The sequence below is a fragment of the Polypterus senegalus genome, chromosome 14 (genome assembly GCF_016835505.1).
Source record: "Polypterus senegalus isolate Bchr_013 chromosome 14, ASM1683550v1, whole genome shotgun sequence".
Taxonomy (NCBI): domain Eukaryota; kingdom Metazoa; phylum Chordata; class Cladistia; order Polypteriformes; family Polypteridae; genus Polypterus; species Polypterus senegalus.
In genome coordinates this window covers 2,478,212-2,496,051 of record NC_053167.1, presented here as the reverse complement: position 1 = coordinate 2,496,051, position 17,840 = coordinate 2,478,212, and the positions used below count along the sequence as shown (strand labels likewise).

At 37.4% G+C, this 17,840-nt stretch overlaps 1 protein-coding gene across 2 annotated transcripts in view; it reads left to right on the top strand.

Annotated features, from left to right (window-relative positions):
• The first annotated feature begins 3,391 nt into the window (after nt 1-3,391).
• stk35 (serine/threonine kinase 35) overlaps nt 3,392-17,840 on the top strand; it is a 66,727-nt gene continuing 52,278 nt past the window's right edge. For both annotated transcript variants that reach the window (XM_039734530.1, XM_039734529.1), the window contains exons 1-2: nt 3,392-4,115; nt 8,259-9,010. In XM_039734530.1, coding sequence (XP_039590464.1) covers nt 3,617-4,115; nt 8,259-8,971 — 1,212 coding nt within the window. In that variant the 5' untranslated portion in view covers nt 3,392-3,616 and the 3' untranslated portion in view covers nt 8,972-9,010. The remainder of the gene's footprint in view (nt 4,116-8,258; nt 9,011-17,840) is intronic.

Genomic DNA, 17,840 nt, shown 5'->3' with positions numbered 1-17,840 from the left:
GATCCCTAATCAGTGTTACATCACTATAGTATATGAATATGTGTGAAAGACCAAAAGGATCTGCACCCAGTCTTTGACTGTATATGTAAGGCCGTGCATGACAATCACAGAGGGAGTTAAGTCCCTGACACCTACAAGCCCTAAACATGCCCCTGGACTGACAGAGGTATGCATAAACTTAATAGGCCCCGTACAAGCTACTCTATTGCAATATACATTTGACTCTGTGGACATTGAAAGTGGACCCCCACCACTGACCTCTGAAATGATTTCCATTTACATGGACATCTGCTTACTTTGTGTGGGGATACCCCACTACCCTGCTCTACAAAATTCTTTGCAAATACATTCACATCTATCTGCAGACTTCAAAGGAGGACCATATGCAACTGATGAAAACCATGAAAAGAAATACTTGACTGAACAATGTAAACAAATAAAAATCACAAACATCTAATTATAATAATATATACTCACATTTCACATTATTTATACTGACTACCAATTTCAATTCAAAAGAATATATTTTCCTATAAAACTGTGAACTTCAACAAAAGCCAATTGATTTAATGTGGGAATGTTTTACTCTTGGACAGTTTTGTAAAGTATGTTCTAGAGTAAGTAGCTCCAGTGAACTAATAATACTATTTATTATTATCTATTATTTGACTGACACATTTATTCACAGCAATTTGCAAGTTAAGAAATACAATTGCTTACATTTCTTTTGTTCTTCCAATTGGAGTGCAAGTAACTTGCTCATTGTCACACAGTGTTACTATCAGGATTTGAACCCGTAACCCACAACCCCCTGCGTCTTAAGTCTTAATCACTGCAACACACTCCCTATCAAAAATATTAGCTCTTAGTAATAAAAATTTTAAAAAACCCTACAAATATTATACACAAAAAAGTAATTATTAGCTACATAGTACTTCTGATACACCCGATTAACCGATGCTGCTATAACTGAGGCTCATTATCTTATGCAATTTCCTGGGAGAAGCCAAGTAACACAGCTAGTGAATTTTTATGTGCATAAATGAATTTGTAGCTACAGCTTTTTGCTATTTGACCATAATTTAATTGATTACAAATTAATATCAGCAATCAAGTACGCAAAATGAAATATTTATTTTTAAATATTTTTTAGCAAAGTTTGATTGTAACACAAAGCAATTCTTATTAGTAGATAGATATAGATAAAATTGATTTGTCCCCAAAGCAAATTAACCTTGAAAGTGTGCATAAATTTAAAATGGTTTACTTATACAAAGATTTGTTTTTCATGCTAATGTTGTAAATATTCACACAACTGCATCTGACTTTACAATATTACTGTTTTATAATATGCTTTGATAAATATATAGACTGATGCATGGGTGTTTTTTTTAATTATCACCTGTTGCAAAGGCAGGAATGGTGGATTTGTGGCCAAAGCACATGTCTTCAATCAAAAAGTTACTCACTATCTGACTGTGTGACTCTGTGTAGACAATCGTGCTAAAGAATGGTACTTTAAAAGCACCTTAGCATAGTGTTCACTATAAAAATGGGAGACAAAGTCAGAGAGGTGAGATTGCGCTGGTTTGGACTTGTGCAGAGGAGAGATGCTGGGTATATTGGGAGAAGGAAGTTAAAGACTGAGCTGCCAGGAAAAAGGAAAAGAGGAAGGCATAAGAGGAGGTTTATGGATGTGCTGAGAGAGGACATGCAGGTAATCGTTGTGACAGAACAAGATGATGAGGACAGGAAGAGATGGAACAAGATGATCTGCTGTGGCAACCCCTAACAGGAGCAGTTGAAGCAAGAAGAAGAAGATCTAAAATAAAAGATGCTATTTAAAAGAAGAGTTGCTGTTGAAAAACAATGCAGCATATTGTACATTTATTTTACTAGATTCACAACCTTGTATATATCGTGTGTATATTTTTCATTAATGTGTGTGTGTCTTTTGTTGGCACTGTATTACTCTCAAATGATAGGCAAGTAAGAATTTCATTGTACTCAGTACATATAACACTAAACTTATTATAACACTCGACTTATTTATAGAAATACAGGAAAGGGTCAAAATGGATCATCATTTTTGTTTGTGCCCATTGTTGTATGAGGTAAGCTCCCGCATCGTCCATTCAGGTATGTGACATGGGGATAGATGGATTATTATGATTCATGTGGCAACAATGTTGGAAATCATTGAGAAAGTGAATAGAAATAGAACCAATTCAATTAAGGATAAATCAGATACTTTTTATTATAATAATAATAATAATAATAATAATGTTGTTTAGAAAAAAATAATTAGAATATGTGATTGTCATGCCTCATTATAGCAAGACCCATAAAGTGCCTTTAAAGAATCATTATTTTTAAGAGCGTTGTTTGGTTCCAGCATGGTGCAAAATGGTGCCAAGTGTATATTTTCTGCCTCCCTATGACCCTGTAATTGAAAAGGTACTTTCAGAATTGAGTGATGGATTATAAAATAGATATATTTTTCCTTAAAAAAAAAAAAAACATTATACAGTACAGTGAAACCTAAGTATGGCATGTAGTGGGAATCGGAATAGAATAGTATAGTTTTCAGTTATTCCCTTTAAAGTTTTGAACAGGTTTGGCGCGGCAGTCAAATTGGTATATTGAAATTGCTACCCTCTTTCATCTGCCGACTGCATGTGAAAAATATTCTAGATGTATATGCACAGTTGCTGAAAACCCGCCTGAGTACACATGCTCTGGGACATGTGCAGCCAGCCTACATGTGCCGATTCACGTGAGACGAAGAGCGCAGGATCGTGGACGTCAACATGCAGTGGTTCTCTCTCAAGGGGGCGATCCATTATTATTTTATATAGACGGTGGCGGTGTCCAGCTCAAACATCACGATAAGTTGATGATTTAAGGGTACCAAAGGTAGAAGATGCGTAAAGTATTTCGAAGACATAAAAAAAAAATCCTTGGACCGCTTCTTACCAACCAAATAAGTTACAATGATTTTGTCGAAGCACGTATCATATACACACTCTTTACGAAATAAAAACCAATCACGAATTCACTTTTACTTTTCAAAGTGATAGTAATTATAATAAATTTATGTTTACTGTCTTAACCTGCTTTCTTCCTTCAGTAGAGCTCAAATACAATTTCTATAGGTTGGAGTTGCATTTTATAAATAGCAGGGGAGGTTAAAGATACATATATTTAAAAAAAACAAATAAATACACAAACGTTCGTCATAATTTATTTTCTCTGAAATAGTACATACATTTTATACACGTACTTTGAAAGAAAATCTACAATATAGCTTGCGGTTCTTAGAGTTTTATTTATTCTGTTAAATAAAAACTCCCCCTCTTTTACGTATGGTAGAAGCTCTGTAGTCCCACCCCTTTCATTCAATGGTCAGGACGATCGTGTTTATCTTGTTTAAACTACAGAGGGGGTCGAGGTCTGTAAGGATGTCCGTTTGGCATGGCGAACAACTTCGGCAAAGTCTTTACAACTTAACTCCTAGATGGTATCGCGTGTGACACGCCAACCAAACAGCGCATAAAGTGATGAGGAAAGAAACACCTAATGATTTGAAACGTTCACGTTTAACGAACGGAAAGCAATGGATACGGGTGACGGGGAGAGGAGACGGACAAAAAGCCTCCGCGCCTACCGAAGAAATGGAGTCCAAAATGCGAAGATGAAAAGCGAAGTGGAGGAAAAAGTTTTGAAAACGGTGGCCACGGAGGATATGAAGGTTTCGGTGCAGAAAAGCTGCTTTCCCGACGGTGTAACAAAGACCGGTACAGCTGGGCGGAGGCTGGGCCCACGCTATAGTCTGCTGCGGGAGGTGGGAAGGGGTAGCTATGGCGTGGTATATGAGGCCGTAGCCCGCAAGTCCGGAGCCAAGGTAGCAGTAAAGAAAATCCGCTGTGACGCCCCCGAAAACGTGGAACTAGCACTGGCAGAATTTTGGGCCCTGGCGAGTCTAGAACGGCGACACGAGAACGTGGTGCAGCTAGAGGAGTGCGTTCTGCAGAAAAACGGAATGGCCCAGAAAATGAGCCACGGCAATAAGCAGTCGGAGCAGTATCTGCGGCTTGTGGAGACGTCTCTCAAAGGTAACGTTAAGGGCGACGATGGCCTACATCCGAGTTGCCTTACCGGTGTGAACCAACGTGACCAGTTAATAGATTAACTTTTAAACTTTTCCACCATGTTTAGTTAACAAGTTGTTACATGATCGTATTCGTTTCCAGCTTCGACGCCATTGGAGGACGTATTTTTTTTGTTTGTTTAATTAGTCGTTATCTGGGGAGGTATGGTGTTAATAAAGGCCTACGATTAGAGTCTGGCCTAGGGAAGAGGAGTGTAGCGTCGTCGGCGTCATTTTAAATTAAAAAATTTTCGACGCTTAATTAATTTCAAGGCTTGCAGAGTGGTAATAGGATTCCTTCAACACAACTTATTTTACATATTTTTAAAAAAGCTTAATAGAAGTGTGCCTGGGGAAGGGGGGTCACTAGAATTCTAAAAGGGCCTCAGAGTAAAACGCGAAACGTTGTTTGCCTTGAAGTGTCAAATGTTTACTAATCGACAGTATCTCGGAAAAGCAGTGTTATTGGATATTTGTACCAACTCCTCCTTTTCACTTTACTCGATAAACTTATTTATTGATTGCTTTCACGCATGCGTGCCTGCAGCTGTGTGTTTTAGCACGTTAGTTGTGCGACAACATCTTCCCTCAGTGGGAGGTCACGGTGGACTGCGTCTCCATGCGTTAATGGTTTGATTCCAGTCATTTTGACAGAAAAAGTAGTGCCTCCCCGGAAGTACAGTTCAGGTTTAGTTAACGTTCAAGTGTATCGTTGATATTCGAGCCATTGTGTACGCAAATCCCGTGGTGCCTTTTATGTATGTATTTGAACTGTTCCTACAAGTCTTTACTGGTTAGGTAAGGATCAAGTTGGGGTAATCATCTGAATACCAATGTCAGTGTTTCACTGATGTACAGTATTGTCAGGGTGTCTTATAAATTACATCCAAACATTTACATTAACTGTCGGTCTTCGAAAACTAAATACATTTATTCTATACAAGTCGAGTTCATGGAGCTGCCACAGCGCATGTCATCAGTTGCCCGGGGGAGCAGTTTGGAATGTTTTCCTCATCGTCTTGCCCGAAGAATTGGGTTGAGAGCCTTTCCTGTCTGGAAGACACTAGAATAATTATTTATATAGATGCACCGCTTCAGGTGTGTGCGCGTGGGTAGATGTGGGACTGTCTTCATTACCTAGCGCTCCTAGCCCACAGTGGCAAGGGAAGTCACAGTGAAGCAAAAGAAGATAGTTACTGTGGAAACGAGAACTACTGAGTGGGCCATAAAATCCCCGCGGGAGTGTTCCAGTCCCTGATGCGACTATCCCAGTCAATTAAGTGAACCTGCCTTTTCTCTCTGTAGGAAATTAAGATGATTTTTTAATGGGGGTTGTGTGTATTGTTAGCTGCAGGCAATTACTACCACTCCTTTGTGCATTGTGCTATATTTGTTAGGAAAGTGCAAATTTAACCTTTTGGAACAGGTTTTTTTCTTAAGGTAACTATTGTAAGGTCAGCTTGCAAGTACCTGTTTGCAAATATTGTTAATTGGTGGATGCATGTACCCATGTTCCTTTCTGAAATGTATCTGCACGTCTGCTGATTCTGGTTAAAATTCAGTGTTCAAATTGAATCCAACTGTTTTTAGAAACTGATCATCTCACTCGATCAATTTCAGAATCCTGTTTTGGTAGCAGCAGATGCACGGAACTAAAGGACCCAGGACTTGGTACTAGTTCATCACAGAACACACTTTATCATTCATGTTTGATTCAGAGGTGTTGGTCCCCCTCACCTCTTTATAACTGCACAGACATTGAAGGAACACAAACATTCAATGCAAGCAGGGACCAGTTTGGGTATTGCATAAACTGTTTTTAGAACCTGATCATCTCACTCGATCAATTGCAGAATCCTGTTTTGGTAGCAGCAGATGCACGGAACTAAAGGACCCAGGACTTGGTACTAGTTCATCACAGAACACACTTTATCATTCATGTTTGATTCAGAGGTGTTGGTCCCCCTCACCTCTTTAAAACTGCACAGACATTGAAGGAACACAAACATTCAGTGCAAGCAGGGACCAGTTTGGGTATTGCATAGTATTTATGCCTGTGAAAAAATTCAGTGGCTTTTCAGTATCAGTAATTCCCTTGCTTTGCTTTGTTTATTTCATTTTTTAAGTTGGCCCAAGGGTGGGTGGGGGTGTGTGTATATGTCATTGCCCTCTGGTAGACTAGTCTCTTCTCCAGGGATTGTTTCTGTCTTGCGCCTGATGCTTGATGGGATAGGCTTCAGTTCCGGCAAGACCCTGCTCAGGATAAAGTGGTTTTAGATAACTGAGAGATTGATGGTATTCACTCATGTCATAATTTAATACTGTTTCACTGTTGAAAATATGCACATTAAAGCGTTATGAATGCTTTCATTTATTTGCCAGCATAATATCTTGTGACATGGCCTTGCTTCATTAGACCATTTTATTGTCTTGATAAACATGATTATTTCTGTATTGGTCTTTATTTTAATAGTGTCAGTGATTGTTTTGTAAAGTTCCTTTATAATATTCAAATAAGTTTCCAGTGTATTGTATACAGAAAATATTTGCCCAGTGATATCTGATCAAGTGTTATACCCATAAATAAACTATACAATGCTAGCAAATACCATTTCAAAAAAGAAAATCAAATTGTGAGCAAATGTATGATTGTGAAGTGGTTAGTGATGTTGCTTCCTGGGTCCTGTGTTTGAAACCCACTGGGAATTCTTGACTGAATGGAGTTTGCCCATTCTTCCTTTGTCTGATTGGATTGTTCTTTGGGTCCTCTGGTTATCCTTCCACTTGTTAATTCCTGGTTTGGTTCTTTGTTGGAGTGGCAACCTGCCCAGGGCTCTTCCTGTCTCGTATTCAGTGCTGCTGAGAGATGTTCTACCCAGACCCCTTGAACTGGATTATTAAGCAGGTTTTAAACTTTAACGATATCTTTATTTAGGCATGTACATTTAAAGTTTACCAATATAGGATATGTAAAGTTTACCTAAAGTAAAATGTAAGATGCTGTGACATTAGTGTATATAAACTTGTTGGTGCTTGGTGACAATCTTCTAGTGCAGCCTCTAATGTTCGGACAGATTTCATTAAATGTAGTCTGATCACATTACTTGCCCGATTGCATTTTGCCTTCATAAGCAATTTCTTTTTCAATTTTATTGCTTTTAATAGATTTTAAGTTTGTAAATTGTTTTGGCCTTCTTGACCTGTTAGGAGTCTAGTTATAAAGTGTTTGAAGGAACCTTCTTGACCTGTTAGGAGTCTAGTTATAAAGTGTTTGAAGGAATAGTTAATTTGTCATTCACATGCTTTGAAGCCCAGTTGCTAAAGTATTAAACAGTAAATCACAAGGGAGACTGACTGTTCAGTCCTTTCCCAAGGTTCATTGTGTAACTATGAGCAAGTTTCTCATGTGAGTGTGCTCCACTTGATGATTTGTTCTGTGGACCATCTCTGTTTAAATGATTGTTTTCAAGTTTATGTGGTCCTGATCATGACGTGTACACAGTAGGGTGAATTTGTATGTGGTAATCAACATGCAACTTTTCACCACTCTCCAGTGTCCTATTTAGCAGCAACTATACCTTGAAACAAATTAATCTTTTTATTACCAGAAAAATCTCATAACATACTACTTATACCATTACATTCCAAATTACTTCTGTATTCTCTTGAACACAGTAGTATGTACTAAATCAGTTATATAATGTAAAGAAAAAAGCAAGATGTATTCTTAAGTAAAATGTAATTGAACTTTGAAGGTGATGCACTAATAAAACAAGCAGTGAAGAATTAACTAGGTACAGAACAAGTCAGAAGATGGCACATTAGATAGTGTCATGTAGTTTTTCTTTGATTGTTGTGCAAACCAAGTCATTTTTAACTTTTGTTCCTTGAAGAGAGTCAGTCAGACTGGCATATATTCATAACACTTAAATGTGTAGTACTGACGAAGCACCATTCTGCTTGGCGTGCGCATGTTACATACCAAAGGGTTTAAATTATTTTGTCTGTTTATAATTTTCAAATAGATATGGCCATGTGTAATGTTGCTTTAACTTAAAATTAATTTTACATTAAACTTATTCTACTCTTGTTTCTCCCTTCATTTTAGGGGAACGAGTTTTGGGCTACCCAGAAGAACCGTGTTACCTGTGGTTTGTCATGGAGTTCTGCGAAGGAGGGGATCTAAATCAGTTTATTTTATCTAGGAGACCAGATCCAGTGACCAACACTAGTTTCATGTTACAGCTCACAAGTGCTGTTGCTTTCCTGCACAAGAACAATATTGTTCACAGAGACCTGAAACCAGACAATATTCTTATCTCTGAGAAGTCAGGGTTTCCTGTTCTTAAAGTTGCAGACTTTGGACTTAGTAAAGTTTGTGCAGGGTTTGGTGGTAGAGGCAAAGAAGGTGAAAATGGTAACAAAAATGTTAATGTGAACAAATTTTGGTTGTCATCAGCTTGTGGCTCTGATTTTTATATGGCTCCAGAAGTGTGGGAAGGCCACTACACTGCTAAAGCGGACATCTTTGCTCTTGGCATTATAATATGGGCCATGATCGAAAGAATAACTTTCATTGATGCTGAGTCAAAAAGGGAGCTCCTTGGCACATACATTAGACAAGGTACAGAGATTGTGCCAGTTGGAGAAGCGCTGCTAGAAAACCCAAAGATGGTACTGCACATCCCTCAGAAACGGAGGACTTCCATGTCAGATGGGATTAAACAGCTACTGAAGGACATGTTGGCTGTCAATCCTCAAGATCGACCAGATGCCTTTGAGCTGGAGACGCGAATGGACCAGATTACGTGTGCTGCTTGAATTCAGATGCTGAATGAGAAGACTTTAAACTTAATTCAGGTAGTCATTTATTGTGTTTACACAAGTCCTTTTTCATTTTAAACTAAAGGCCCTATTTTTCCAAACAACACTGCACATACACTAAGCAGAAAGATAATGATTAATTTCTGTGTTCCTATACTTGTTTTGTTCTTTGTAACATTTTTATAAGGAATATTGAAATTGAGCTATATAAATAAAATTAATGTTTGTTTAAAGTTTTCCCAATGTGTTTTTTAGCTCAATGATTTATTAACTGCGTGACTTGCAAGCATAGCAAGTCTTAATTGCCAGAGTTAGTATCTTGTTTTAATTGTATTTTTGAAAAGTAAGATTATTGTGAAATATTCAGAATCATTATATAGAACCAGAATCTAGCATAGATGTGTAAAAACAATTTACTGCATTTATTGTGGTAAAGACCAATTTTGGTAAGTTTTAAATGTTAAATTAATATAACAGAAGAACAGAATAATATATACAGAACACCTAATTAAATAGATAATGGAAGGTTGTACTTCATCCTCAAAACTCTATCGTTGAAAGGCGCTACTCTGTCTGTCTTAGTTCTGCCTTGCAGTTGGCCAGCAATTTGTACAGACAGTTTCAAACCATAACCTTTCTTTTGGTTTGGTTGTACGTGTGACCTACCTTGCCAACTTAGCTGTTTGAATTTGGGAAACCTGAAGAGATGTGGCTAACGATGTGTTTTAGTATTTGAAGGTTTTTTTTTTAACTGCAGGTTCTTATGGATAATCCCGTATATGTCAAGGACTGTCCAAGTTTTACATTAATTTGAATGCCACAGTATTCATATTCATCTTTTAAATAACAATGCATAAATCTTAAAAGATTTAATGGGCCGCAGACACACTGTAAGGAAAACCATTAAAATAAACATCACAAGCAAGTGCAAATGCGTACAGAACATCCAGAAGTTTTCATCTTTTAATATTTGGCCATTAGATTTTTGCTAGTTTGATGAGTATTCATAGGGAGAATTATCAATTCAATCAGACAGGGATATGTTTTTGATGAATGTTGTAATTCACTATGCCACTGGTACAAAAACATTTCTGTAATAGGTTTAAGCAAGTTTGGCCCAGGAAATTTGACACATTTGAAGAGAACAGTACTGTTGTACATGTAGTATTTTGGGAATGAAAAGTAAACATGACAATTTTGTACCAGTCTATTTTATGCACTTTTATGAAGAATGAGTTTTACAACAGAATTACAAAGGCTGATTTACACAAACCGATTGCCATATTTGAAGACCTCCAACTTAATTTTATGATTCACCGTCCACTTAATGAGAATTGACCGCATGCGCGTACGTCACTGCTTTCCTTTGCAGATTGTCTAGTATGCCGCTGGACCCAGCTGTTATAAATATAAATAGGAAAGCAGTTTCTACATTTATTTAACCTATAAAGTCTCTCCACTATTCAAAGTGGTAGATACCACATGGTAGGACTAATTTTTAATATGCCAGTCTCTAGTTAATGTCTTGAAGTGTAGCAATATATTGTATTGATTTCCTATTGATGGTCTGTGATGGATAACGGCTTGTGAAAAAAGTAATTTGGATTTCTGGAAACTTTTAAAGGGGAGATGTAACTTTTTTAAATTTTATTTCTAAGCAATGATTGTGCTTTGGGAAGATTAATGCCGCCAAAGCAAAACTGTAATTTTAAGCCTTTCAGAAAGTTTCCATCAGCAAATTTGTGAACTTGTGAAGTTTCTTTCTTTGTATGCAGAGAAAAATCCTTGTTCTGCTTAATTTGTCACCCTGTTTTATATGCATGGCCATCCTTTACACTGATCTCCTACTTTATCTGTCTTCAAGTTTCACATTTCAGTTTGATTAAAAACACAAGTATAATTGTAAGGATTAACTTTATATTAAAGAATATCCATCCATTATCCAACCCGCTATATCCTAACTACAGGGTCACGGGGGTTCTGCTGGAGTCAGTCCCAGCCAACACAGGGCGCAAGTCAGGAAACAAACCCCAGGCAGGGCGCCAGCCCACCACAGATATTAAAGAAAACTGTTTTTTTATTTAAAAGAAATGAAGAGGGTAGTATGGTCATCTTTGCTTCAGATAGTGCTGTTAAGTTTTCTGCTTAATGTGTGATTATTATTAGCAGTGTTGGTTTTATTGCTTTTAACAGGGACTTTGTGGTAGGCAAATTGTCAGAAATAAGTATAATTTAAAAAAAAAAATGCATTGATGAAGGCAGTTCTTTTACTTACCAGTGTCACTCCATCGTGAACAGAACCACACTTAGTTTTAACTGGATCAGCATTTGTTTCAGCCTAAACTGTTTAAAATCCCCCGATCAACCGAGGAACGTTTCTGATGTGGTATACATGTGCCTCATGTTCACTGCTGAAAATCATGGGCAGAGATGCCAATTACAGATCTAATTGGTAGATTATCGTCAATTGTGTCTGAAAAGGTCCGTCAAACCCTATGCTGTTCGCTTTCTAGGCATTTCAAAGTCTTGTAGATGGTGCTGTGTGGCAGTTCTGAATTGGCTGATAATGAGTAAATGCATGTGTATATCCTTGTGTGTGCCCTGTGATGAAGTGGTGCAGAAATACAGGGTTGTTTTCTGGACGACTTGTATGTTGTCCCTAAATTACATTTAAGATTTTTGGTAAATCACTGCTGAATTATTGGAAGCCATACATGACTGGATTTTCCTAGATGAAAGGCCTACATTTTACTCATGATTTTTAAGGTTATATGATTTTTAGTATATTAATACTACTTCAGTGTCTCCCCTCACTCCCCCAAGCTGTCGAAAGTATGATCTTAGTTCGACCTTTTGTTTTTTTTTTTTTGTTTTTTTTTTGCCTTCTAGATTAGAAACAAGTTTTGATACTTGTGTGCACTTACACTTATAGCATAATTTGGCATGAGTGATTATAGTTGTTCACATTGAATTTTTTTAATTTTTAAATTACAACATTTGTGTAGATTTTATTCTTGAAATGGCCCACTACATTGTAGATACAGTGACTGTTGCATTAGATATCCCTTTCTAGTTGAGTTGGGAAGTGTATTGTTATAGGCTTACGTCTAGATGAGTTACCATTCTCTAGGATGTTTAGAGGCATGCTCTTAATATAGATAGCTGAACCGCGATAGAGCAGGGGATCACTATCGCGCCCCTGCTACATCGCACATTTATTATTATTATTATTATTGCTAGGGCATTTGGTTTACTGAATAAACAATTTAAAGACAATATTTTCATGGGAATAGTTACATATGCATTATTTTCATGCCCTTTATTTCCTGCCCTGGGCGTGGTTAAATCTCTTGGGTTTGAATGCACGCTAAAGAGATGAGATCGGTTTAGCTGATGTCTTGCTGCTGCTGCTGCTGGCCAGCAGTGTGTCGTGCTTGTCGCGTTTTGTGTCAGTCTCTTAAAAGCCTGTACAGCAGCTGTACTTTTGCCATTTCGCGTCTCTGCCGCCAGTGTTCTGGGTCGGTTGGGATGAGGGCTGAACGCACGCAAAGGAGAAGTGCTCAGATCATCTGCTTGCTGCTACTGGCAAGCTGCACGTTCTGCTTGTCATTGTTTTAAGAGCTGGAGGCACCTGAAGTTTCTCTGCCAAAAGCATTCCAACAACTGCTAGGTTTGATGTCGGTGAACTTGTTTTACATTGTTTGTAAGTAGTCTTACGGGTTTTGCTTCCTAAGGTTGTAATGTCTAGTAGTCTCTCTCCGAGATGATCTGGTCTCAATTTTGCTCAAATCAAAGCCCAAAAAACCGAAGGCGCGCAATGCTCCTGCCACTTCGCGTCTCTCCCGCTTGTGTTGTGAAGGGAGAGGGAGCTGAATGCACGCTAAGCAGAATTGAATGGATCAGCTACTGCCTGTTGTGCTGGTCGCTCTGTGCGTCGATCTTTAAAACCCTGTACAGCAGCTGACCTGTCTCGCTGCCTTGTCTTGCGTAACGTTAAAATGTTTTATAATAGAGAGATGTTACTCATATCCTTAGCCCGACATCCACATATGTGTTTGCAAAGTGTGTTTTAATACATTTACATGTATTTAATGTGTGTGGGGAGGGGTATTTTAAGGCTTAAACTATATTTAAAAAAAAAAAAATTATATGGTCTTTCTATATTGCAGATTTTCACCTATCGCTGGTGGGTCTGGAATGTAACTTCAGCAATAGGTGGGGGATCTCTGTATTCTTTTGTATGTTTTTATCTGGGCTCAAGTGGTTCCACTCTTTTTCCGATTCTGGGGTTAGTTATGTTACATCTCACAGCACTGAACACTTTATTGCATGGGTCCCTTTTCAGCTTTACATCACTAAAATATGCAGGACATTTCTGGTGCTCTGGCCACATTTGTGGGAATTAACCCTAACCTTGAGCTTGGAGGAACACTATATAAACCAGGCTTCATTAATTCTAATATGGTTGTATTGTTTAATTGTGTGATGTTGTTTGTTTTGCCATTTTGTACAGTTTCCAGATCTCATTATTGTGTTGAATTGCTGTTTGTTGTAGTGGCCTAATCTGTGGGTGTAGGGTAGAGTGTTTGTTTTCTCCCAACCTCCCCCACTACTGAAGTGGAAACAATTGAGTACACGTTCAATTTGAACAAAAGCATAAAGGTGCATTATTCATACTTGGCATTTTCCTTTGGTATAGACTGTTCTGGATATATACAGTTAATTTTGAAAATGTTTATAGCCAGGACATCTTTTTTTCACATGGGAAGTTAGGACACAAACAAAATGGTATGAGTGCTTGGACATTTTAACCTGTCATTCATAAATGAGAAGTTAAATTTTCAAAAATGAATGGTTTACTTTTTCTAAATGTTCATTTTGTAGTACTTGATAAAACAATTTTTGGTAGTCTTTCTGTTTATCTGTATTAAAAATAAATAAGGGCAGGCTTGTGCTCGGATGTTTCTGTCCTGGCCTCATTTTTGTAGCAGAATGCCATAGATTAGTTATGTAACAGCTCCCAGCCCTGCAGGGAAATCAATCATCTGTCAAGCACAGGAGATTATTAAGGGTCAGATGGATGCACACTGGAACAGCAGTGCCCTAAAGGGCTTTTTCTTTCAGTATATGTATACATAACTAAGTAGTTTTATTCATATTTTTTTTGCCTGTGCACATAAACAAGCAGATTATGTACTTGAAGGACTGTGAAAGTGAATGGAATATTTTAAGCATCCTTTTATGACTTCTATTATATCTGAGTAATTGTTTGTTTTGTATTAGTCTAGGAAAATTACCTTCTCACAGCTCAACGAAGTACTACATATGTTAACATGCTACCCATTTAATAAGATATTGGGGAAAATCTGTTCCTGCCTTGCACCCTAGGCTTGCTGGGGGTAGCCTTCAGCTTCCCTGTGACCCTGCTCAGGATATGTGGGTTGGAAGATAGCTGCTCGGCTCTAAGGAATGATTTGTTCAAGCATCCATGTTCTTTTTGTTATTTTCCAGTAAGACAGATGATGGGAATGTGCAACCATCCCAGCCACACCCCTCACCCAAAATTCCTTCTCTTTAAAATGAGCTTTGGCAGCATTTAACGTGAGGTAATGTGCACCCTGCTAGGAAGCCACTTTTTTTTTTTTTTTAAAATGACGACATAAATCTATTGAGCTTCTTATGTAAAAGGCTTAACGGTGTGCATTGTAAGCTTAAACTACATTTTATTTTATCCCCTGTGTTTGCTTTGCCTTTTTCTTTTTCTTCTTCTTAGAATAATTTTCTGCCCCTAAACTTCCTTTCCAATTCATAAATGTCACATTTTTTATTTTATTGCATTTGAATAATGTTTCAGTTAGTGTTAAAATTGGAATCCGACTCTGGGGGTGTTGCTGTGTCAGGTTTTTGTTTCTCTTCCTATTTTAATTCCTTTAAAATAGCTGGTGAAGCTGTGACAGACTAATTGAATTAGTACCACATATCTTTGGAAAGATCTTAAGACACACTGTATGCTGTTAGTTACTTTCTAATTAAACAGTTTTGACAAGAACAGACCATTTATTCCAAGAAGGTCATTATCGTACTCTTTATTTCTCCAAAATGACAGTTTTTACTATCTGTCTAAGCTTTTTTTTTTATATAACTTTTATACAAAATTTACCCTTCCTCATAGCTCACAGACCTTAAAGCACTTCCCTGTTCACTTCACTGTGTACCTTTTTCCAGTGCTATGATGTCTGTTTTTGAGATATGAAGACCAAAAATGTACACATTACTCCAGGTGAGTTCTCAATTTTACATTTTATAGCTGAAGCATAACTTCCCTTGATCGGTTATACAATCTGATGTGTGCAGTACATAACACATTACTTTTCATAATCACTTACACTGTCTTGATCTGGGCATTCAAAAATTTACTGACTGGGTTTTTCTCATAGGGTGTCAAGTTTCAAACATTCCATTTAGTTATTTTACTTCCAATATGTACCAATATGTAATATTATACATTTATTTAAAGTGTTTACACACATGAGCTTCTTGACATTTTCTGTAATACTTATATTACAGAATAATATTAATATACTATATTAATAATTCAGTAGGAAATAATTATCTGGCCTGTATAATGGGGAGCTACACTTAAAGATAAATATTTCAAAGGCTGATCCACAGGAACAAAAACACCCAGTCCCCATTTATGAAATGTTTGTTCAATATTGGAAGGAAATGATAAATTGGCATACAGAAAAAAACTGCAGAGATACAACTAAGGGAACCACTATAAAACGAAAGCTGTAAAATCAAACCTGTGAAAGAAAATGACTCGCATAATTTGCTTTTCTTGTATCATGACCCAAACCTTGCACGCCAATGCCTTTAAGTAAGTAGAATAGAGAAGTTTTGAATGCAGTCAAATTAAGTGTAGATTCACATTGCTCTATACAAGAAAAATGCAAGTGGTTGAAAAACACGCAGCAGTTCAGTTGCAACCCGAGAAGTGCAGCACTATAACAGCTTGGTCAGGAGCAAAGAGCGTGGAGACCTATAATGGCACAAGCGCTTTGATTTAAGAGTAAATGGCAGATCAACACAATGCCGTTTGCTACAACAACCTACCTGTGTGCAGATGAAGCAGACCAGCTGCAAGCCAAGTTATCGGTGATTATTAAAGCTGCAAGAGCACACTGACATTGACAACAGCTATATGTTATGGTAAATATGGTATGTTGTACTCCCACAATTGTTCTAAATTTAAGAAAGCTCTGACACTTAAATGCTGGACTGTAGCTTGGGCACATCACAAAAATAAGTCTCTTTTGTTTGCTGGCAGCCTGGTTATAACCTTGCCATTGCTCTTTATGACTGTGTTGTAAGAGGTGCTGATGCAGGAACACTTAATGAATTTAGAAGTTCCCATCGTGTGTATCAGGCCCCTTCTTCAGGCAAGATATTGAAGGGGCCCAAGTTGCCTCAAAAGCTTGCATATTGTAATCTTTTTAGTTAGCCAATAAAAGGTGTCATTTTGCATGGCCTTTCTCTACATTCATAATGGCTAACACGGTACAACACCCTAGTACTGCATCATGTGTATGAAATGATCAGGAATGGTATGGAAAGGGTCTGCAACCCACTTTTCCTGGTCAGGTACAGGTTGCTTTGCAATTTATAATAATTCATTTGTGCAGTTTTGAATTGTATCATTTACGGTTTGCATTTTCACAAGGAGGCTATATTGAAATTGTTTTTTGCTGTGAAAAGCGTTGTGGTTCTGAGTATGAGTATTGATACTAACCGTTTCTTTAAATTACCTAAAAGATTTTCTTCAGATTGGCTAAACAATTAAGTGATTTAGATAGATTTGATTAATCTGACATGATTAAATTTATTGCATGCATTGGAAACCTACAGTGCTTTTAAATGATGGGTGTTAGTGTTTATAATTGGACCAATGAAAGGATTACCAAGAGAGAGAGAAACCAGGAGCATTGTTTGAAAGGCGGGATGCAACCCCAAGAGAGATTTCTGTTAATCACATTGGAAACCTAACTCATATAAAGTTGATAGAGACTTGAATCTTTGTGTGTGGATATAGATGGCATGCTAACTCCAAAGGTGAGGTCTAGTCCACAGTCTGAATCAGTTTTTGTAGCTATAAGACAGTAGAACAATTGTCATCATGCCCGACTATTCATCTATTACATTAAATGATTGACATTTAAGAGCAGACTTGATGATGATATTAGTTTAGATGGGTAAATTGGTATCCTCACATACTGTCCAGCTCTCTAGAGGCAGTAGTGTTAAGGAGTTGAACAGGGGACCTCGTGTTCTGTTCTAGTAGGTTCAGGTGTTTGATCAGCACCATTTTTTTAAAGTTCACTTCTGATAACAGGAACGTATTTAAATAAAAATGTTTTCATTCTTTCTGGGAAAATTATATATGATTTCTGGACTAAAGCAGCTGGGAAATCTGGTTTCTTAATTTGCTTATGAGAAAGCAAAAGAACAAACAGTGAATGCCACTGTTTCAAGCTAAATTTGTTAAACAGCCCTAATATAAGAGAGTTAACTAAAATGAAGCAAAAAAAGTATGTTTGAGCAGTTTTCTTCTGTAGCAATATTTGGCTTCTAATCAAGAAATTGGGTTGAAAAAAAGCCCTCCAGCCATAGCAGCTTTTCAGGACCCAACTTGATGGCCCCTGGAGTAGAGAAAGATGTCAAGTCAGTTTGGCTCTTATAATTTGAAATTGTTTTGTTGGTTGATGCACAGGTTAAAGGCAGAATGTTTTAGCAATAATATTATTAGAAAGCTTTTGCTATTGTGTCAGCAATACTCCTAGTAGAAAAGTGACATGTGTAACATATG